The 22264-nt window shown below is 45.1% G+C and overlaps 1 protein-coding gene across 14 annotated transcripts in view; it reads right to left on the bottom strand.

The window, feature by feature from the left end:
- TRRAP (transformation/transcription domain associated protein) overlaps positions 1-22264 on the bottom strand; it is a 135185-nt gene that overhangs the window by 91288 nt on the left and 21633 nt on the right. For all 14 annotated transcript variants that reach the window (XM_063646109.1, XM_055292391.2, XM_055292396.2 and 11 more), the window contains exons 11-21: positions 21615-21711; positions 18477-18615; positions 15764-15842; positions 13012-13246; positions 11555-11918; positions 11369-11466; positions 10744-10938; positions 9824-10015; positions 6188-6353; positions 4417-4673; positions 148-348 (exon numbers count right to left, since the gene is read on the bottom strand). In XM_063646109.1, coding sequence (XP_063502179.1) covers positions 148-348; positions 4417-4673; positions 6188-6353; positions 9824-10015; positions 10744-10938; positions 11369-11466; positions 11555-11918; positions 13012-13246; positions 15764-15842; positions 18477-18615; positions 21615-21711 — 2023 coding nt within the window. The remainder of the gene's footprint in view (positions 1-147; positions 349-4416; positions 4674-6187; positions 6354-9823; positions 10016-10743; positions 10939-11368; positions 11467-11554; positions 11919-13011; positions 13247-15763; positions 15843-18476; positions 18616-21614; positions 21712-22264) is intronic.

Here is a 22264-nt window from a genome sequence, read left to right as displayed (position 1 = left end):
TGCCAACCAGGCTGATCACCTGATACATCTGGTTCTACTCAGAGATTGCCTAAGGCACAGGTCTAATTAACACTTCACATAGACTGAAACATAGTATCTTCACAAGGCTTAAAACAAAACAACATTGTCACAGAGCTCCAAGCTTACCTTCTCCATGGGGAGCTGGAGAGAGGCTTTGCAGTCGGAAAACTCCACAGTGATGCTAGGGCCCTGAACCTCAGTCACAACGTAGTGCAGCTTCTGCGACTCCTTCAGCATCTTCCTGTTACTGCCGCCAAACTTACCCAGCACACGGTAGGCCACGTGGGAGATGCTGTCGGCAGGGTTGCGTAAGGTGCGCCACAGAGCCTGAAAATCAGCATGCTTTCATTAAGGTCCTCTTAAGGTAATGCCTTCATGAGGTTCGGATCAAAACTCAAAGGGAGGCCAGGCATAGTGGCTCATGCCTGTAATCCCAGAACTTTGGAAGGCTGAGGCAGGTGGATCACCTGAGGTCAGGAGTTCGAGACCAGCCTGGTCAACAGGGCAAAATCCCACCTCTACTAAATATACAAAAATTAGCCAGGCGTGGTGGCAGACTGTTGTAATCCCAGCTATTTGGGATGCTCAGGTAGGAGAATCACTTGAACCCAGGAGGCAGAGGTTGTAGTGAGCTGAGATCACACCACTGCACTCCAGCCTGGGCGACAGAGCGAGACTCCATGTCAAAAAAAACCCTCAAAGTGATGGAACACTGCTTGGCGACAATCCTTCCTCCCACCTCTGTTACCCAAACACACCGTTCTCCCTTCTTTGGAGAAACCAATGTTATTAGTCTTCCATGTTCTTCCAAGGAAGTTTTATGTCTTTATAAAGAAAGTACCTGTGTAAACATAAATGTTCATCCATGCTCCTGGAATATAAATAGCAGCATACTATAAGTGCTGCAGAGCTCCAAAGCAAGAAAACTAAGCAGTATCTTGTTTAGGTACATGCTGCTCACGCCTGTAATCCCAGCACTTTGGGAGGCTGAGGTGGGCGGATCACCTGAAGTCAGTAGTTCGAGACCAGCCTGACCAACATGGAGAAACCCTGTCTACTATAAATACAAAATTAGCTGGGCGTGGTGGCACATGCCTGTAATCCCAGCTACTGGGGAGGCTGAGGCAGAAGAATCGCTTGAACCCAGGAGGCAGAGGTTTTGGTGAGCTGAGATTGCACCACTGCACTCCAACCTGGGCAACAAGAGCGAAACTCCATCTCAAAAAAAAAAAAAAAAAAAAAAAAAAAATGGGTGGGGAGGAGCATGCAGGTGAATGTGACTTAGCAGTGAGGTACCAGTCCTGGGTGGGATGGCAACTTCTCAGGTTTTTAAGTCTATTTATTAGGCTTTATAACTTACAAACATGACATAAATTGTCTCATACACTTCAAATCTTACATTAGAAAGGGTGGCAAATGAAAAATACAGATCACAAAGATACCTGCATTACAGGACTACAGAGAAGAAGTAAGTTAATGTGGACTCTGCATTTAAGAAACATTCGCACTCAACTGTCACAAAAAACTGTAAATTTCCCCTCATTTTTTTGTCTGAATTATCAGAGGTCCTAAAAATTACTACAGGTCACTATGTAAGTCTATTTTCTTTCTTTTTTTTTTTTTTTGGAGATGGAGTCTCGCTCTGTCAACCAGGCTGGAGTGCAGTGGTGCAATCTCAGCTCACTGCAACCACCACCTCCCAGGTCCAAGCAAGCAATCCTCCCACCTCAGCCTCCTGAGCAGCTAAGATTACAGGCATGCACCACCATGCCCAGCTAATTTTTTTTAGTGCAGATAGGGGTTCACCTTGCTGGCCAGGCTGGTCTTAAACTCCTGACCTCAAGTGATCCACCCGCCTCAGCCTCCCAAAGTGCTGGGATTACAGGCGTGAGCCACTGCACGCGGCCATAAGTCTATTTTCTTAAATCACCTTCCACTTAACGATGCCAAATATTCATGTCTAGCGATACTCCCTAACATAAAATCTTGGTACTTTTCTCTAAACCAAGCAAAATTCCAATTTCTCTTACGTTCCTGTAGATTCAAACAGGCTTCTTAATAATTGTCAGAAAGGTACTCTAAGACCTCTCGCCTCATCTACCCTCCAACTGGCCCACCCAACCCTTGGGTGTCCTCAGGAGGGGGCAGCCATGGGAACAAGCATGCCCTCCTGCTGTGCTCGCATGGCCTTAGCTGGTTGATGGGACTGGGAGAGGCTGACCCTGTGCCGTGCATCTAGAGGCCTGTGGTGGTTCCTGTGGCCTTGACCCTGTGTGTGTCTTTTGGGCTATCTGCCTCATGGATGGTGAGAAGGCCTAAGAACCACCTCCTCCTCCTCTCCCACAAGCTGTTCATGCACCCTGGGTCAGGCGCACGGTTTGCCTTGTAGAACCAATACTACTGTTCTAAAGGCAGGCTCTCATCAATCCTCCAGGTGACCAGCAGGGACTCTGACCCACGCCCTATGCCATCTTTATCTTTTTTTTTTTTGAAACAGGGTCTTGTTCTGTCACTCAGGTTGGAGTACAGTGGTTCAATCATGGCTCACTGTAGCCTCAGCCTCCTGGGTTCAACTGATTCTTCCACCTCAAACTCATGAGTAGCTGGGACTACAGGCATGTACCATCACACCCAGCTAATTTTTTATATTTTTAGTAGAGATGGGATTTCACCATGTTGCCCAGGCTGATCTGGAACTCCTAGGCTCAAGCAATGCTCCTGCCTCGGCCTCCCAAAGTGCTGGGATTACAGGTGTGAGCCACCACACCTGGCCCCTATGCCATCTTCTTCCAGCCTAGATGAAGCCCAAGATCTAAATCTCAGGACAGGGGGGGAAAATCTCCCAACCTCAAACTCAGTCCTAGCTGCAGTCTCCAATCTAATTTGTCCAGAGACTCCTAGGAGTAACTGAGCCTCTATCATCTAAAGCTCATACTCTGACTCCTATCTGGGGCCAAATACTTGATACTAAAGGGGCAGATGCTTTGAGACACACACCCTAACCCTCCAACAATTACCAACCAGATCACAAATCAGTAACAACAGCAAAATATGTAGGAAAAACTAACTTTAACATATCAACTTTTTTTCTTTTTTTTTTTGAGACAGTTCAAGCAATTCTCCTGCTCAGCCTCCCGAGTAGCTGGGATTACAGGGGCTTGCTACCATGCCCGGCTAACTTCTGTATTTTTGGTAGAGACAGGGTTTCGCCATGTTGGCCAGGCTGGTTTCGAACTCCAGGACTCAAGTGATCTGCCTGCCTCAGCCTCCCAAAGTGCTGGGATTACAGGCGTGAGCCACAGTGCCTGGCCAACATATGAACTTTAATAAACAAATATACAAGTGTTTCCAAAACAACCTCCTTTATTATCTACTTCTTTTTCCCTTTGGGTAGGGTGGAGCAAACACCTATATCTTTCCTTTAGAGTCAATATCCCTTTACTACGTAACTGAAGATCTTTCCTGGATAGAGAGGTTCTAACTGGAAGCAATGGTGGCCATATAGTAACCATAACACCTGCCTTAATCAGTCATCAACTTATTAAGAATATAACCCTCGCCAGGCACGGTGGCTCGCGGCTGTAATCCCAGCACTTTGGGAGGCTGAGGCGGGCGGATCATGAGGTCCGGAGTTTCAGACCAGCCTGGCCAATATGGTGAAACCCCATCTCTACTAAAATACAAAAATTAGCCGGGCATGGTGGTGTGCGCCTGTAGTCCCAGCTACTCAGGAGGCTGAGACAGAAGAATTGCTTGAACCCAGGAGGCGGAGGTTGCAGTGAGCCGAGATCATGCCACTGCACTCCAGCCTGGGAGACAGAGCAAGGCTCTATCACAAAAAAAAAAAAAAAAAAAAAGAATATAACCCTTGTGAAAGCTCTCTGAAAAACAGGCAAAGCTGCAAAATAATGTCCATTCAGTACCAACAGTATTTCTTTACACATTTCCTCTTTTTTTTTTGAGACAGGGTCTGATTTTGTCACCTAGGCTGGAGTGCAGCAGTGAGATCTTGCCTCGCTGCAGCCTCGACCTCCCTGGGCTCAGGTGATCCCCCTGCCTCAGCCCCAAGTAGCTGGTATTACAGGTGTGGGCCACCATGCTTGGCTAATTTTTGCATTTTTTGTAGAGATGGGTTTTCACCATGTTGCCCAGGCTGGTCTCCAACTCCTGGGCTCAAGCCTCTTCGGCCTCCCAAAGTGCTGGGATTACAGTCAGGAGACACTGTGCCCAGCCTTCTTTACGTATTTCAATCCACCAGAAGACTCATAAAGATGAAGTAAGCAGAGAGCTGTACCGGTACATCTTGCAGAGAGCCCACTCTTGAGTACAGAGAGCCCAATGACAGCCCACTGCTTCCGGGGAAGCAGCCAGCTAACAACCTCACTAAAATCTCACCTGCATGAGCTCTGCGCGCACCGGCTGGATGTGGTCATAGAGGAAGTCGGGCTGCAGGTTGTCTACACACAGCTCCAGCGTCCTGAGGCCTTGGCTGACCAATGTCTGAGACCCATTGAGTGCAGACACCAAGGGATCCATAAGCATGGGCAGGTACGGCAAGAGCGAGCTCAACCGCACGGGGACGGTGAGACACAGCTCCACAAAGAGGTCCTTCATATGCTGCTTGTGCAGGCCACTCTGAAGCATGTTCAGCCCTAGGGAAGGGGGTGCAGCCGTCAGAGAGAGAAGATGCTCCCCGGACTCGGGCCCAGGTGAAACACACAAAAGAACTGCCCCTCCTTCTCTCCTGCACATCAGCACAACTGCAGGAAGACCTCTGTGCCCTTAGAATCCACCGTTACATCTGTCCCATAATTGCACTCACGACCCCTTCTGAGTGGCAGCATGTAGTTGTTATAAATTATAATTTAAATTATAATCATAGTCCTATATCCTTTTAATATCATAAATTATTTTTTAATTACGTTGTACTATCAGACTTTCAGTAAACCACAGTTGAGGTCTATTCTCTAAACAGTTTTTAAAACTAATTTTTGTGTACTACAAATGGCGAGGAGCCTCTTTCTGATAAAGTCCACCTCCCCACCACTCATGAGGACAGTTAAGGATTTACTGACCCCATTCCTGAGACAGTGCCACTGAGAGCCGAGACTGGCTAAAAAGAGAAAGGCGTGTGGCAGTGGACCGGAGAAAAGGCACGTCCTGCGCGGCACAGGCAGGCAGGATGAAGGATGAGAACTCAGGGAGAAGAGGAGCCATCAGGGATGGCCTTACGGGGCAGCAGAACCAGGTCCCAAATCCAGAGGATAGAGGAGGGCAAGGGGCTGAGTTCCCAGCACAGGGTCAGCTTGAATGAGACCGGGAGGGAGGAACACCCTTGGGGACAGCTGAGAGCCCAGGAGGAAATCAGACTGTGCGAACAGGGGCTCGGGCAGGGATCAACTAGAGACAGGGTTAAATCCGGACATGGAGCTAGGTTATGGGGCACTCCCATGGCGGATTCATCGCCATTTCAGTCAACAGTAAAGGATGTCCCTGCTGCCTCCTGGGTAGCCTATGTCACTTCTCTAAGGAAGTTAAGGAAACACATGAGAAGGGTCAATCCCTTGCCAAGAGCTCACCTTACCAAGAAGTGTAATGAATTCCCGGGACAGTGTTTCCAATCAGCACACACCCCATCAGCATTCAATGAACCCAGATCCCTGTTAACTATGTACCTTGAGAGCATTCCTAATTATACAGGAATTACAGGATTCTGGCTATGCAAATCAGAAGCTAAATGAAAATATAAACTAACTGTAAGTCAACTTTGTCTCAACTTTGTCACCTGCTTTTTCTTTTTTTGTTCTGATTCTCTTTCAATCTAGGAATCTCTGATCTTACTAAACCACTAGAAATCGTTTTCAGACTTGCTTACCAAACACCATAAAAATGCAACCAAACCCTAGTCAGGACAACTAAAACCTAAATCCCATTCAATGCTGAGGAGGGAGGAGAAGGGCCCATCCCTGAAGGCAGTGCCCTTCAAAGTCCCAGTAGAGGACCGGGGCCGGGGAAGAGGAGCAGGGAGGCGGCGGATGTGAAACATCCCATCCCACCAACCATGACCCTCACCAGTTACAGAGGATGAAACCCAGCAATCAGAATGGCTAGACACATGACTAAATGACACACAAGACTAAAAGGCAACCAAAGTCACTGCTCTGACCTTGCAGGAGGTTTGGAAGGAGAGGCAGGAACTCCTGATACAAGAGATCGTGGCTGCCTCCACCAATAGAGCGAAACAGCGCCCGTAGCAGCAAGAAGTAGTTGTAGGGTTCTTTGGCAGTCTGTGCGAGCTCCATAGAGCTGTTCACAATCTTGTGCAAGTGAGGCTGCAGGGTGGAGAAGACGCAGGTTAGTGGCATCTAAATGAGGAGGATCTACAACCTCCAGACTCTAAAGTGTCACTGCAATCCGACAGCAATGGAAGGCAATTCTGATGTGTTTACTCCAAAGGGAAAAAACCAAACAAGCACATTCCAATCTTTATTTAACTCAAAATAGTTTATCTTAAAGTATATGTTGGTATCTGTAACAAATGAAATGCAAAAAGTTACCTACAGGGGCCAGGCAAGGTGGCTCCAGCCTGTAATCCCAGCACTTTGGGAGGCCAAGGGAGGCAGATTATCTGAGGTCAGGAGTATGAGATCAGCCTGGCCAGCATGGTGAAACCCTGTCTCTACTAAAAATACAAAATTAGCCGGCTGTGGTGGCGCGCCTGTAATCCCAGCTACTAGAGAGGCTGAGGCAAGAGAATTGCTTGAGCCCAGGAGGCAGAGGTTGCAGTGAGCCAAGATGGCATCATCACACTCCAGCCTGGACAACAAGAGTGAAACTCTGTCTCAAAAAAAAAAAAAAGTAACCTACAGGAACTGAAATTGTACTACCAATCAAATAAGATGTATGCAAAGTGTAAAAAAATCTCAAAAGACATTGAAGATTATAGTGTTTTGGAAGACTTAATTGGAAAATATTTTTGTATAAATCTTTCTTTTAAAAAACCACTCTACTAGATCATACTAGCTTTAATCAAAATTTTAAACCATATTAACTTTTTATTTTGTCAAATCCTAGTTTTGACATGTCACATGCTAAGTTTAACATGAAAATTTTTTGCATGTGTATTTAAGCAATTATAAATTCTTGGTATAGTCACTGATATGGTTCCAAATTTATTATGGTATATGGCAGAATATATTTATTTTACAAAACTATATGTATTATTCTGGACAAAAAGTTCTATGAAAATTGTTCCTTGAATACTTTTCTTAAACATTCCAACATTCTTTTTCTTTTCGTGTTTTTTTTTTTTTTTTTTTTTTTTTGAGACAGGGTCTCACTCTGTCTCCCAGGCTGGAGTGAGTATAGTCAGTGGCACAATCTTGGCTCACTGCAACCTCTACCTCCCAGGTTCAAGCAATTCTCCTGTCTCAGCCTCCTGAGTAGCTGGGATTACAGGCATGAGCCACCACGCCTGGCCACATTCCAACATTCGATTTGTCCCGATAGGTTTTATTCTGGGCTTTTTTGCTGTTGTTCTGCATACTCATATCTAATGCTGGCAAAAAATGAATTATTTGAGGATAATGAAGACACAGATTATAATTATCTTATATCTTTAAATTTAAAAATAAGTATTTTCCCTTTTGTTTTGGAGACAGGATCTCACTCTGTCACCCAAGCTGAAGTGCACTGCAGCCTCAACCTCCTAGCTCATTCAAACGATCCTCTCTTCGGCTTCCTGAGTAGCTGGGACTATAGGTGCACACTACCACATCCAGCTAAATTTTTTTTTAAATTAATTTTGTAGAGATAGGGTCTCACTATGCTGCCCAGTCTGGTCTTGAACTCTTGGGCTCAAGCAATCCTCCTGCCTCAGCCTCCCAAAGTGCTAGAATTATAAGATTATAGGTGTGAGCTACCACGCCTAACAATTACTCTCCTATATTAACACAAAAGTTAAGGTTGTTGATAAGTAATTATTACAGAACTGTGAAAAGAAAACAAGGAAAGCACAGGTTACTAGAGCTCTGTGTCACCATCTGTGCAATTACTCCAAATGAACAGATCTTATTTACATCTTCAAATTTTCCCGAGAAAGCATCTCTTTTGACATATTCAATTTTCTATAGAAATTAAGATATTTTGCCACAAGACGGAGTGCATTTTTATAAGGTTTTTATTCTACCACCTGCTGCTTTTAGTGATATAACTACGGATGGGTTTTACCCATTTGCTAGACTCAAATAACAGATGAGATCCAATTACATAGGATTAGTCATCTATAAAAATGTATGATGGGACATCTTCTCTAAGATGTTCTTAATAAAGAAGCACAGACTGATCAGAATTTTTTATTTAAAGGGGAAAAAGAAAGAAATAGTCCTGAAATGTGTCATTTACATACTGCCAAGACTGTTAACACAGAGAAAACACAAAACCTGAGTGAAGGCCAGGTGCAGTGGTTCACACTTGTAATCCCAGCACTTTGAGAGGCCAAGGCGGGCAGATCACCTGAGGTCAGGAGCTTGGCCAACATGGTGAAACCCCATCTCTACTAAAAATACAAAAATTAGCCAAACATGGTGGCATGCACCTATAATCCCAGTTACTGGGGAAGCTGAGGCAGGAGAATTGCTTGACCGGGGAGGCAGAGGTTGCAGTGAGCCAAGATCACTCCACTGCACTCCAGCCTGGGTGACAGACTCAAAAAAAAAAAAAAAACAAAAACAAAACCTGAGTGAAGTGGACAACTGTTGATGTAACTGTAACCGCAGAACCAGTTCAAACTGGTTCAGCTTCGTCTAAGTTGATTTCAGTTGCAACAGACCCCAAGGCTGCAAGTCGCAAACATGCGCAGGTGAACCAGGCACGCAGGATTAGTGACTCTGGGGCAGGCTGGAAGGAAAAGTTAACCACAGATGGAACCCAAGTAGCTGGACCAAGCAACGAGGACCAAATTAAGAAGCAAGGGAGCCCTGTTTTGTTGCAATAGGAACTTAAGAGCAAAAGGGCCAGCACTGCCTCACTGCAGAGCTCAATCAAATCATGCCTCACTGCATTTTTCCATCTCCCTCACAGTTACTCTTCCTATAAAACCCACCCCGAGACCCAGCTCCAGGAGAACGGGGTCTCCTGTCTCCTTGTCAGTCGACCTTGCAATAAAGATGTTTTTTTTCCCTGAAAAGCTGGTACCATCGTATTGGCTTCAATGTGCATCCAGCAGTGAGACCATTGCTTGGTAACATAATCGGAACTGTCACACCATATTTGAGAGGTAGGTGAAGACATTTTTTTCCTTCTAATAAGTTCGTTTGCATCACTAAAATTTTTAAAAATAGAACCATCTGCTCCTATTTGTGTAATCCAAAAAAAGGAAATAGGTTTAAAAAAGAAAATCAGTGATGTCAATACTAATAACACCACACTTGCTTGCCATAAGAGTTCTGGATTTTTCATTTTAAGTTACTAGATAGACAAATTAGTTACTGCTTAGACATATATGGAATGATTTTCACACTTGGCCCTTATTTGTTTCAAATATTCACTATTTCAAAGAGTACTTTATAAATATAGTCACTACAGTTTCTGTTTTAAAGTGAAAATAAGAATTAAAAAAAAAAACAAGCCAGGCACACTCACAGTGGTGAGTGCCTATAGTCCCCAAAACTGGGGAGATTAAGGCAGGTGGATTGCTTGAGTCCAGACGGCTGACCAGCCTGGGCACCACCGTGAGATCCTGTCTCTAACAACAGTAACAAAACCCTGAACAGAAGCACTACTTAGATTAAACTGACTTTACCTTCAGCATTTGTTCATTTTCAGCTGCAAAGAGGGAGACAGAGCCAAAGACCAGCTTAAACAGCTTGAGGTACAGGTTGGAGAGCTCCACGTTGGAGCCCATTTCTGGCAGGCGATCAAGGAGATATTCCACCAGAATCGTAGCAAACAGAGCAGAGGTAGTAGGATTTGCCAAGAAGGAATTGGCAACAATCTGTCAAAACAAGAAACACATGTGAAAAATTAATCCCTTCCCCAAAGCAGTTTTAAGACAAAGTAGTAAGCTTTCCAAAAACATAAAACCAAGCCTGTATCACACACTCTAAGAAATTTAATTATCCACCAAAGGAAAAAAATGAAATGGGTTTACTGAGCACTGAGCGGGGCAGTTCACTTCAATGATGTAATCTGTTATTTCATCCTCATCATCAAATACATTTAACGCATTTTTTTTTTTTGAGATTTTGAGATGGGGGTCTCGCTCTGTCACCCGATCTCAGCTCACTGCAGCCTCAACCTCTTGGGCTCAAACAATCCTCCTGTTTCAACCTCCCGAGTAACTAAGACTACAGGGTGTGTGCCACCACACCTAGCTAATTTTTATATTTTTTCTAGAGATAGGTTTCACCATTGTTGCTCAGGCTGATCTCAAACTCCTGGGCTCAAGCAATCCTCGGCCTCTTAAAGTGCTGGAATTGCAGGCATGGGCCATCGCACCCGGCCCACATATTTATTTCTACTAACGAAAGGAACTGATCCAAAGCATTTGAATCTTTTAAAAATTGTTTCAAGACATTATGGCCTAATATTTCTTTAAATTTTGAGCTATAAGCACATCCTTAGCTACATTATTTTTAAAATCCTTGAAATAAATGAAAAAGTATTTAAGACATAAACGAAGAATTGTAATGTTCAAACAACATAAAAAAAGGAGTTTTATACCTGAAGAGCATAATTTTTTGAGATTCTCTCTACCATGTAAGGGACCGTAGTTTGGAAGATTTCTTTGAACGTTAAGGGGTTCATCATTGTGAACACGCCAGCGAAATGCTCCAATACCTCCTTCTCCTCTTTCATTCTCACAGTCTGGCAGTTGGCCACGCGGATGTATGTCTGCCCATTTCCTGCTATCTGGACCTAATACAGGGGAAAAAAGCCACCCACGGGCATTAAAACTGAACCTCTCTGAATATGTTCCATTACGTAACCAGATCAGCTGCATAATTAAAATAGAGCACTTAAATTAGATAACAAATGTCCCCCTCCAAAACCTTTTAAATTCTCCTTTCTCACCTTAATTTTGGCAAAGAATTAAAAAAAAAAAAACCTCTAGGTGTTCAGACCATGAAAAAAATTAGTAAACTTAAGTCTTATATTTTCATTGCATTCCGTTTACATTATCTGCCCCACAAAAATGCACACAGACTCTTAGAATTCCCACATAAACGCAGTGCTATGTTGTGGAACAAAGCACATCTGGGTATACAAATACTGTGGACCATCCAAATACTAACAGCTCTCACTGCCACCCCTTCACTAGCACCTCTAATACTAAGAGCTTCCTTACCTGATAAATATCTAAAGCTTGCATTGCATATTTGACAAGTTTGATGTAAATCTGTGTCTCTTTGGGTTGTAACTGCTTGTTGGGAATGAACTGAGCTTCTGGAAAAGAGAAAGCATATTGTTAACTTGAATAAAATTCACTTTATGAAAAGTATTGTTTGTCTACATAACTGAAGAGCAGAATTACCACCAGGCGCTTTGCATGATGTTATGCCCCACGTGATTGTCTTGACACCACACACCAAGGTTTTGACCAAACTTCGACAGTCTGTGACTTGGAATGTCTGCTTGTCTTCCTTGTCCTTTTCTCCTTGCTTCTCGAAGGGAGGCACGGGGGCCGGGGTCACGGGGGTGGCAGGCGGGGGTGGGGGCGGGGGTGGAGCTGGGGCAGGGATGGGTGCTGGGGAGGGAGCAGGGCCAGGAGCTGAAGGGGCAGTGGGCACCCCAGGCAGAGCTGCTTCCACGGCTCCGAGTTCTGACTGAGGCTTACACTTCTTAAAAATGGCAGAGAGCTGGTACCGAGCAATTGTGTGGAATTTGAGAACAAAAACCTAATGGGAAGAGAAATTCAAGGGGGAAGACGGAATTATTCCTCTTCGACAGGCTAAATACTGCTCAGATCACAGTAAAATAAGATGGGACTGACACCAGCTGCTCAAGTCATGCTGCTTTTCTATGAGGTTGGTGTCAAAGGAATTGCAGCTTTTGCCATCACTTCTGATGAAACTGCAGTTACTTTCGCACCAACCCAACAAAGCTGGTGGAAGGCTGGTAACATCTGGGCACCTCCTTTGTGCCAAGTGTAAAGGAAAAGAAAGGTGCCGGTTTACTCCCAACACCATCTCCGTTTTGCATGTGCAGAGTCTGGCTCAGGAAGGCTGAGTGACTGGCCTGACAAGCAGAGCCTGGATTTCATCCAGGACTGCAGGCCTCGTCCCACCAGTGCCGCGCCACCACCCGTGGGGCTCAGGAATCACATCCCTCACACTCTGGGTGTCTCCCCAGGGATGTCCACAGCCAGTCTAGCACTTGGGTACTATGCCCCCAGAAAATAACTCTCCTAATTACTTGCCAGAAAGTGTGCTAAGAGCTTTCAAGCGCTGCCTGATTTAACTCCCACAGCGATCCTATGAGGCAGATATCATCACCCCAGGTGAAAAGATGAAAAAACTGGTGCACAGAAGTGAAGCATCTGGGGAGCCTGGGTCTGAACCTAGGTCGTCTAACTCCTGGGATCAAGCCTAGCGATCGAGCCACCCCTACAGCACTGGTTCAAGTTTAGCCACAAGTCCAGCATGGTGGCTCACGCCTGTAATCCCAGCACTTTGGGAGGCTGAGGCAGGAGGATCACTTGAGGCCAGGAGTTCAAGACCAGCCTGGCCAACATGGGAAAACCCTGTCTCTACTAAAATACAAAATGTTAGTTGGGCATGATGGTGCATGCCTATAATCCCAGCTACTCGGGAGGCTGAGGCATGAGAATCACTTGAACCCAGGAGGCAGAGGTTGCAGTGAGCCGAGATCACGCCACTACACTCCAGCCTAAGAAACAGAGCAAGGCTCTGTCTCAAAAAAAAAAAAAAAAAGTTTAGCCACAATCAGGATAGAGTGCAGGATGGATGATACTCTCAGAAGAGTTGGTACCTCCAGCATCCGCATCAGGACGTCTCTCCCATTGCCGCTCTCCTGCTCGCTCTTGGAACGGATGCAGTCCACCAGGTTCAGCAGGAGCTTGCAGGACATGGTCTGGATGCTGCTGGGCAGGGACTCGTCGTCGATGTTCTTGGCGAAAAGCTGGACGGCGAGGGAGAGGTCGCTGAGGGGCAGGTGCTGGCGGACATGGTGCACGAGGTCGGCCAGCGTGCTGTAGGCAAGGGGCCTGCGGGCAGAGACCTCCACTAGTGCTCATTCCCACGTGGCCATGCCTGCTGCGGCAGGCCACCAGGGATATCACCATCTGCCCCAGGAACACCACCCCTGGGACGGCACAGTTACATGGCCCATTTTCACCACATTACTCTCTCCCAGATACATGATGGAAGAGGGCTCAAGTTTTGTACTGATACCTCCATCTTTACCTTCCAAGCTAAAAGTTTAACTTTGTGCATGTCATAAAGTTGCTAATAGACACTGGCACATACAGCTATCCCGAGGAGGAATATTACCAGCTTAATCATGCACTGAATGGGTTTTGTCGCTCAAAAATAAATAGGACGGGTCAATCAGTCTTTATATATGATGACCACTTTACAGAGACATAGTAAGAATTTTCAGGCTACTAGTTTTTTCCCTCGCTAAACACATGGACACCTGCCATGTGCCAGATCCTGGGCCTGCCAGGGACACCTCAGTGACCCAAGTAGAGCCCCAGTCCTCAGGAAGCTTACTTACAGCAGAGAACATACAATTAAAGAAATAAGCTACACAAGTTAGTAAGTGCTGGGGGAGATGTGAAAAGGGCACATGAGAAAGATGAGTGGGGGCAGCTATTCTTAAACAGGGTTCCAGGAACAGTTCCTTTGAGGTGGCACTGAAGTTGAGATCTTAAGGACAAAAAGGGGCCATAAGGCAAAAATCCAGGGAAATTTCCAGATGGAAGAAACAGGAAAGATAAAGGCCCAGAGGTGGTAACTGCCTGAAGTAGCCAAGAAGCTATAGGGGCCAGTGTGGCTGCAGCACATCAGGAAGGGCAGCTGTAGGGGCCAGCATGGCTGCAGCAGGTCAGAGAGGGGAGCCGTAGGGGCCAGCATGGCTGAAGCACATCAGGGAGGGCAGCTGTAGGGGCCAGCATGGCTGAAGCAGGTCAGGGAGGGGAGCTGTAGGGGCCAGAATGGCTGAAGCAGGTCAGGGAGGGGGGCTGTAGGGGGCAGCGTGCTGCAGCAGGTTATAGACAGGATCTACAGGGGCCAGTGTGGCTGCAGCAAGTCAGAGAGGAAGGACCAACACAAGATGTAGAACAGGTGGACAGAGCCAAATCACGCAGAGACTCAAATGCTACGGTCAAGAGTTTGGGTTTTCGCTAAGAACTACAGAAAGCCACTGGAGGGCTTCGAGCAGGAGTAACATAATCTAACGTCCAATTCTAGGCAGGTTCAACTCCAAGTTACAAAAAATGTCTTAATATTTTATAACATTGTCTATAGAAAACAGTGAGAAACTGTATCATATTCAAAGGATCCTAAACATTTTTCAAAAGATCCATCACTCCTTCCTTATTGGAAGCAAAATATGACAAATATTGATTCATTTTATAATGTAAAGATGATTAAATGTTAATTTTCTGCTTTAGAAATAGTAACCATTATCACTACTTTTTTTTTTTTCTTTTTTTTTTGAGACAGAGTTTCGCTCTTATTGCCCAGGCTGGATTGCAATGGCATGATCTCGGCTCACTGCAACCTCCGCCTCCTGGGTTCAAGCGATTCCCCTGCCTCAGCCTCCTGACTAGCTGGGATTACAGGCATACACCACCACGCCTGGCTAATTTTGTATTTTTAGTAGAGACGGGGTTTCTTCATGTTGGTCAGGCTGGTCTCGAACTCCCGACCTCAGGTGATCTGCCCGCCTCGGCCTCCAAAGTGCTGGGATTACAGGCGTGAGCCACCGTGCCTGGCCACAACTACTTTTTTTTTTTTTTAAGTGTAAGAAACAAAGATTATACGGACATACATTAAGATATTAGCAACATTACTCCATCTCCCTGTGCAGGACCAAAAGGTTTTCTTCCCTTATATCTTCCTGGTAGGTTATCAAAAAAAAATTTCTTTTTAACAAAAAAAGATGCATTATACAAAAAGCAAAAAACAATAATAACATCAGATGAAGTTTTACCTAAAATTTAAATCAAGATGATTACTCTGATTTCTTCCTTTAAGCTAAAGCACAAAAAGTAATCTAAGGGCTTTCCAAAAATCCTGCAATTCTTGGCTGGGCACAGTGGCTCATGCCTATAATCCTAGCACTTTGGGAGGCTGAGGCGGGCAGATCACCTGAGGTCAGGAGTTTAAGACCAGCCTGGCCAACATGGCGAAACCCCATCTCTACTAAAAACACAAAAATTAGCTAGGCATGGTGGTAGGCACCTGTAATCCCAGCTACTCGGGCAGCTGAGGCAGGGAGAATTGCTTGAACCCAGGAGGCAGAGTTGCAGTGAGCCGAGACTACGCCACTATACTCCAGTCTGGGTGACAGAGTGAGACTCAGCCTCAAAATATATAAATAAATAAATAAATAAATAAATAAATAAATAAATAAAACAAAAATCTTGCAATTGTTAACCTAACAGGTGTGTCAAGGCCCAATAGCTGGTGTTCATTGAAACACTTGTAACATGAAGAGCCAGTAACTGATGCTCCTGGCATTTAACCAATCAGATATCACTGGTTTAATCTCGTACCTTAGAGTCTCTCTGGCAGTATATCCTGAGCCAATTAGTATGGATTCATCAAACAGCTTGTCCATGCAAGGAATGAACTCTAGAAGACAAACATCCATTGCACAGATCACTAACAAAACCAATTACACATTAAATTACTTTACAGTGCTTTTGAAGTAGCCAGCCCGCAGTCTGATATGCAATCCAGGCCTGAAAGGGGACAGAGAGGAGACCAGAAAGGCACAAGTGCTATTTCAGTCTAACAAAGCAGCTCTGCTGGGCCACACCAGTCACCTGCTGTCAAAGATGCAGTCAGGGTCACATTCAGGGTCAGAGATCAAATTAAGAATAAATCAGCTAGGTGTCCCCTGGCAGAGATCCCACCTCTAATACTTAATTATGGGCACATCCCACCATCCTTAAACATTGTCACCACCCTCCCAACCAGTTTGGAGAAGGGAGCGGGATCTCCCAAATGCCCCTTTACTACCCTGAAGCATATTGAGAAGACCTAAGGATGTTTCTCTATGTAAGTTACAAAGGTCCAGGCGTTTTTACAATGTTCTCACAGGCATGAGTCCCAGGTTACGGTTCCTGATTCCCTGGATGATGCTCATCAGAATCCCCACCGGGGTCCCTCTCTTGCTCTATTCCTGCAGGTGGAACAACCCCTAAACTTACTCTCTGCGCCCTTGCAGGCCTGAACCTAACCAGGGTTCTATAGAAACAACCTGTCACCACTCAGGGACAATTCAGGCTTCTGAGGATGTACAGACGGGGCAGCACAGCATGTCCACACTTCCCCTGGGGAGCTCTATTAATACAATCATCCCAAAGGATGTTCAGGTTCTGGAATAAGCCTGACATAAAGCCAGCTGCAGTAAGTCAAATAAAGTACATTTCCCACCAGCTCATAGCTATTGAGGGTCAAAGGCATAAAAGAAATGCAGACACTGAAATGTGCAAGATGCACATCTCTAGGTAACTCCACAGCCAGGCAGCACACGGAAGAGCAGCCCAACGGAAGCAGCGACAAGCAGGCCCCTCTGAGGTCAGAGAATGCAACGGGCCAGGCAGGCTGCAGTGAAGTGGCCAAGACGAAGGAGGCACAGAGGGGTGCAAAGGGCTCAGCCGTGATGTGGAGAACTGGCTGGGGAGGTGAGAACACCTCCAGCAGCGGGAGGACTAATAGGAGATGAAATTGCATGACCACCACTTTCCAGATCCTCTCCATGACCCAGAATTGGAATCTCTAGGAAAATGCTGAACTTGTTAAAATCACAGGTTTTCTCAAACCACTGGCTCTTCAGAATGAGTGAAAATGAGTTACCATTTGATAATGTTGCAGGTGCCAAAAAAGTAAGGTGAAGAGAAAATGTTGGTGGAAGTGGACGTTTTAACTGTAACACACAGTTAACATTTAACATGATTCTCTAAATGTTTCTTTCCACCAAAACTTTGAGATGTGATGCTAATGTCTATTTAAGTCTCAGGAACCACTAAAGGGCTTCAAAATAAAGCGTCCTATAGTATCTTGTTAAAAAAAAAAAAAATCAAGCCAACTAGTAAATGGAGTTCAAAAAAAGGGAAGACTAAAAGCTGAACCCCAAAAGTCTAACGTGATCAACCCCTGGAGAGCAGCAGCTTGGGAAGCCAGCAATTCTGGCCAGCAGCCATGAACACTGATTAAAACCAAGCTTTATGCCCTCAGAAGGGGCCAGCTTGTACAGTAATGGGAAGGAGGTGACCTGGTAAGCATGAAAAGGACTTTTTTTTTTTTTCTGAGACGGAGTCTTGCTCTGTCACCCAGGCTGGAGTACAGTGGCGCGATCTTGGCTCACTGCAAACTCTACCTTCCCGGGTTCACGCCATTCTCCTGCCTCAGCCTCCCGAGCAGCTGGGACTACAGGCGCCCACCACCATGCCTGGCTAATTTTTTGTATTTTTAGTAGAGATGGGGTTTCACCGTGTTAGCCAGGATGGTCTCGATCTCCTGACCTCGTGATCCGCCCGCCTCGTCCTCCCAAAGTGCTGGGATTACAGACATGAGCCACTGCACCCAGCCAAATCTGTTAGCAGATCTACAAGAATCCTCGTGCTACAAAGGTCCCCAACACGCCTCCAAAATTCTTACTCATGGCGGGAGTACTGGAAAGAGGTCGGGTGCAGTGGCTGACACTTTGGAAGGCTGAGGCGGGCACATCACTTGAGGTCAGGAGTTTGAGACCAGCCTGGCCAACATGGTGAAATCCCATCTCTACTAAAAATAAAAAAATTAACCAGGCATGGTGGCGGGTGCCTGTAATTCCAGCTACCTGGGAGGCTGGGGCATGAGAACCGTGCCTGGCTGAGATCTGATGGTTTTAAAAAGCGTAGTTTCCCTGCACAAGCTCTCTCTTTGCGGGCCACCATCCACGTAAGATGTGACTTGCTCCTCCTTGCCTTCTGCCATGACTGTGAGGCCTCCCCAGCCAAGTGGAACTGTAAGTCCATAAAACCTCTTTTTCTTGTAAATTGCCCAGTCTCGGGTATGTCTTTATCAACAGTGTGAAAACAGACTAATACAGGGAGGCAGAGAGGGAGAGAAAAGAGGGGAAAAAATGAACCCAAGACAGCAACGAAGGAAGCAAGGATACGTGGAAACCTCACAGCACAACTATGGAATGTCAGCCGAGTCCCCAAAGATGGCCACAGAACTAGCATCAGCATTTAAGACAAGACAGGCTGGACATACGGTTTCTCAGCTCTGTGGTGAGGATGTGTTTGGCAGCAATCAGAAGCTCCTTTCTGAGGTGTGCAGTCTCTGCTGGACAATTTGAAAGTAACTGGAGCATTCCTTTCACCATCTGCTGAGAATACTTAGTCACCAACTCCTGTAAGGACAGAGTGAGATGACACAGTTACACGGACAGGAGAGTGTTAAGAAAAATTCAAATGTTACCAGCTTCTTAAAAATTCAGTAAGACCTTTGGGAGGCCAAGGTGGGTGGGTCACATGAGGTCAGGAGTTCAAGACTAGCCTGGCCAACATGGCAAAACCCCATCTCTACTAAAAATACAAAAATTAGCTGGGTGTGGTGGCACACGCCTGTAATACCAGCTACTTGGGAGGCTGAGGCATAAGAATCGCTTGAACCTGGGAGAAGAAGGTTGCAGTGAGGCAAGATCAAGCCACTGCACTCCAGCCTGAAAGAGTGAGACTCTTGTCTCCAAAAAAAAAAATCATTAAGACTAAGCTTGACTCAAGTGACACTTGACTTCTTGGGCTCACGCCATCCTCCTCCCACCTCAGTAGCTAGGACTAAGGGTGCATACCACCATGCCTAATTTTCATTTTTTTTTTTTTTTTTTAAGAGATGGGGGTCTTGCTATGTTGCCCGAGCTGGCCTCCAACTCCTGGGCTCAAGCGATCCTCTCACCTTGGCCTCCCAGACTGCTAGGATTATAGGCATGAGCCACCACGCCAGACTTGTAAGATTTTTTAAAAAGTAATTACTTGTTTACTTAGTCATCCCACTAATGTAAGTTGTGAACAACAGTGGAGCCAACTTGAGCCAACTCAGAACAGGCTCTAATCATAATCTTCTTTTGAGGTGTCAGCACGAGGCCACTCACCAAGATAATACAAGCTGACTAAAATGTCAAGGGGTACCTAATTTGACTTTTTATTTATTTTTATTTTTTTTGAGACGGAGTCTCGCTGTTGCCCAGGCTGGAGTGCAGTGGCAGTATCTCGGCTCACTGCAGGCTCCGCCCCCCCGGGGTTCACGCCATTCTCCTGCCTCAGCCTCCCAAGTAGCTGGGACTATAGGCGCCCACCACCACGCCTGGGTAATTTTTTGTATTTTTAGTAGAGACGGGGTTTCACTGTGTTAGCCAGGATGGTCTCGATCTCCTGACCTCGTGATCCACCCGCCTCGGCCTCTCAAAGTGCTGGGATTACAGGTGTGAGCCACCACGCCCGGCCCTTAACTTGACTTTTTACACCAAATGTTCCATTTTCTTCATGTAAGCTATCATTATCTAGTCATATACATTAAAATTAAGGGGGAAAAGGTTACAAATGCTTTCAAACGTAGTTTTTATTCTAAACAATTCAGCACCTGTTTTAATTTTTATTTTTCTAAACTAAAAGCCTTACAAAAAGCATAAATTATAATCCAATTCAATTGATATAGATCAGTACTGAATTTATTCCATACTATAGAACAATCATATAAGAATTCTTTTCAAAAACATGAAAAGGAGATAAGGTATTTTTTCCTTTGAGTTCTTATGATTTAAATAAGAACACAACTATGCACGAAAATATGAAACAAAAATCCACCATACAAGCTCCTCAAAAAAGCACCCAGAACTTCTTTGTCAGTTTTATTGATAACGCCGTTTAAATTCCAATCTCTCTCACACCTAGCTGCCACAACACACAACTTCTAACAGCAGCAAAAGTCAATGAACCAAATATGTCCATACAAAAATCTGCATGTAAATGTGTATAGTTGCTTTATTAATAATGGCCGAAAACGAAACAGGCAAATCCATAAAGACACAAAGTACATTCGTGGTTGCCAAAGCATGTAGTCAAGGAAGGCTGCTGATGAGATGGGGTTTCTTTTGGGGTGATGACATTATTCTAAAATTGGATGGTGGTAATGGTACAAATCTGTGGCTAAACTAAAAACCACTTAATTGCACACTTAAAAGGGGGGAATTTTATGATACATAAACTATATCTCAATAAAGCTATTTTTAGGCCTGACTCATGCCTGTAATCCCAGCACCTTGGGAGGCTGAGGTGGGCAGATCACTTGAGGCCAGGGGTTCGAGACCAGCCTGGGCAACATGGCCAAACCTCACCTCTACAAAAAATACAAAAATTAGCCAGGTGTGGGAGTGCATGCCTATAATCCCAGCTACTCGAGTGGCTGAGGCACAAGAATAGCTTGAACCAGTGAGGCAGAGGCTGCAGTGAGCTGAGATTGTGCCACTGCACTCCAGCCTGGGCAACAGACTGAGACTCTGTCTCAAAAAATAGTAAGTAAATAATAAAGCTGTTTTCAAAAACATTAGAAATAATCTGACTACTCATCAATTGGTGAATGGATAAACACACACCATGATACATCCACACAATGGGATTCTACTGCTGTGGATTGAGCTGCATCCCCTTAAAATTCCCATGTGAAAGCTCTAACTCCAAATGTGACTGCATCTGGACACAGAGTCTTCAGAAGGGGATGAAGTTCAGTGAGGTCATAGGGCTGCAGCCATTATCTGGCAGGACTGTGGCTGTGTAAGAGGAGGAGGAGAGAACTCTCCCTCTCTGTTTGCTATTGTGAGGACACAGCAGAAGGCAGCTGTCTGCAAGGCCGGAAGAAAGCCCTCACCAGAAACCAGAACCTTGATCTCTGACTTCCAGCCTCCAGAACTGTGAGACAATTGCTGCCATGTAAGCAACCTAGCCTATGGGATTTTTGTTAAGGCTGCCAAGCAAAGACAACTACACAGCAATAAAAAATAATCAGTAAAACAAGGTCCTATCTCAACATTACTGCTAAGTGAAAGAAGCCAGACTCAAAAGGCTGCAGAGACTAGACACTGGACATTTCCATTTAGAAGACATTCTAGAAAGGAAAGAGCTATGGGGACCAAATAAATCAGTGTGTATGCCAAGGAATGGAGGTGGTGGGATGAAACTGACAACAAATGCATAACAATGGAATTTTGGAGGGTGATGGAAATGTACTGTATTTTGATGTGTTAGTAATGATTAACAACATTTGTCAATTCCTAGAACTGTACACCCACAAAATGTGAATTTTATTGTATGTAAACTATCTCAATAAACCTGATATAAAAGTCAATGACCTTACCTGGTAAATCCTGATGATGTAAGCTAAAAATGACAATGTTTTAATCTGAGCAGCAATGAAGTCAGCATACAACTCCTTGTTGTAAAGCTTATGTTGCCTGAGTAAGACGAGAATAAAAATATTACCTCTCAATTTTGAGTGATGTTAGTATTAATTAAAAGCCTGTAACCATTATTAAACCCAAAAGATTGATTTCCACACAGACCCAAATAACACGGCAGCAATAGCAAAGGTGTCTACACTTTTTGTGCAATTCCAAATAACATAAAAGTTTTAAGGGAACACACCAACCAGTTCTCCAGCCCATTCCATAGCAGTTATAATGTGAATCCCACAAAGCCAGTGACAGGCCGGTCTACTCAATCCGCAGAAAGAATTCGTGTAACATCTGCTCAGTGCAAGACCCCGACTAGGGCCGTGGCGATGGCCAAAGAGGATTCCTCCTCAGATCCTGCCCTCAAATGACACAGCCAGACAGGCTCCAAGTTGGGAAGGTGCATGAAGACAGTCTCAGGAGGAACGTCCTTAGGTTTGAGAAAAGGCTTCACCGAGAGGCTTCAAAGGATGAACACAGACTATCTGGAGATGAAGGCTGATGGGGAACTGAGGGTGTAAAGAACATTCTAGCACTCAAGCTGAACAATCAGCAA

The sequence above is a fragment of the Symphalangus syndactylus genome, chromosome 9, assembly GCF_028878055.3.
Source record: "Symphalangus syndactylus isolate Jambi chromosome 9, NHGRI_mSymSyn1-v2.1_pri, whole genome shotgun sequence".
In the NCBI taxonomy this organism is placed as follows: Eukaryota; Metazoa; Chordata; class Mammalia; order Primates; family Hylobatidae; genus Symphalangus; species Symphalangus syndactylus.
The sequence above is the reverse complement of the archived record's forward strand: the minus strand, read 5'-3'. Positions and strand labels throughout refer to the sequence as shown.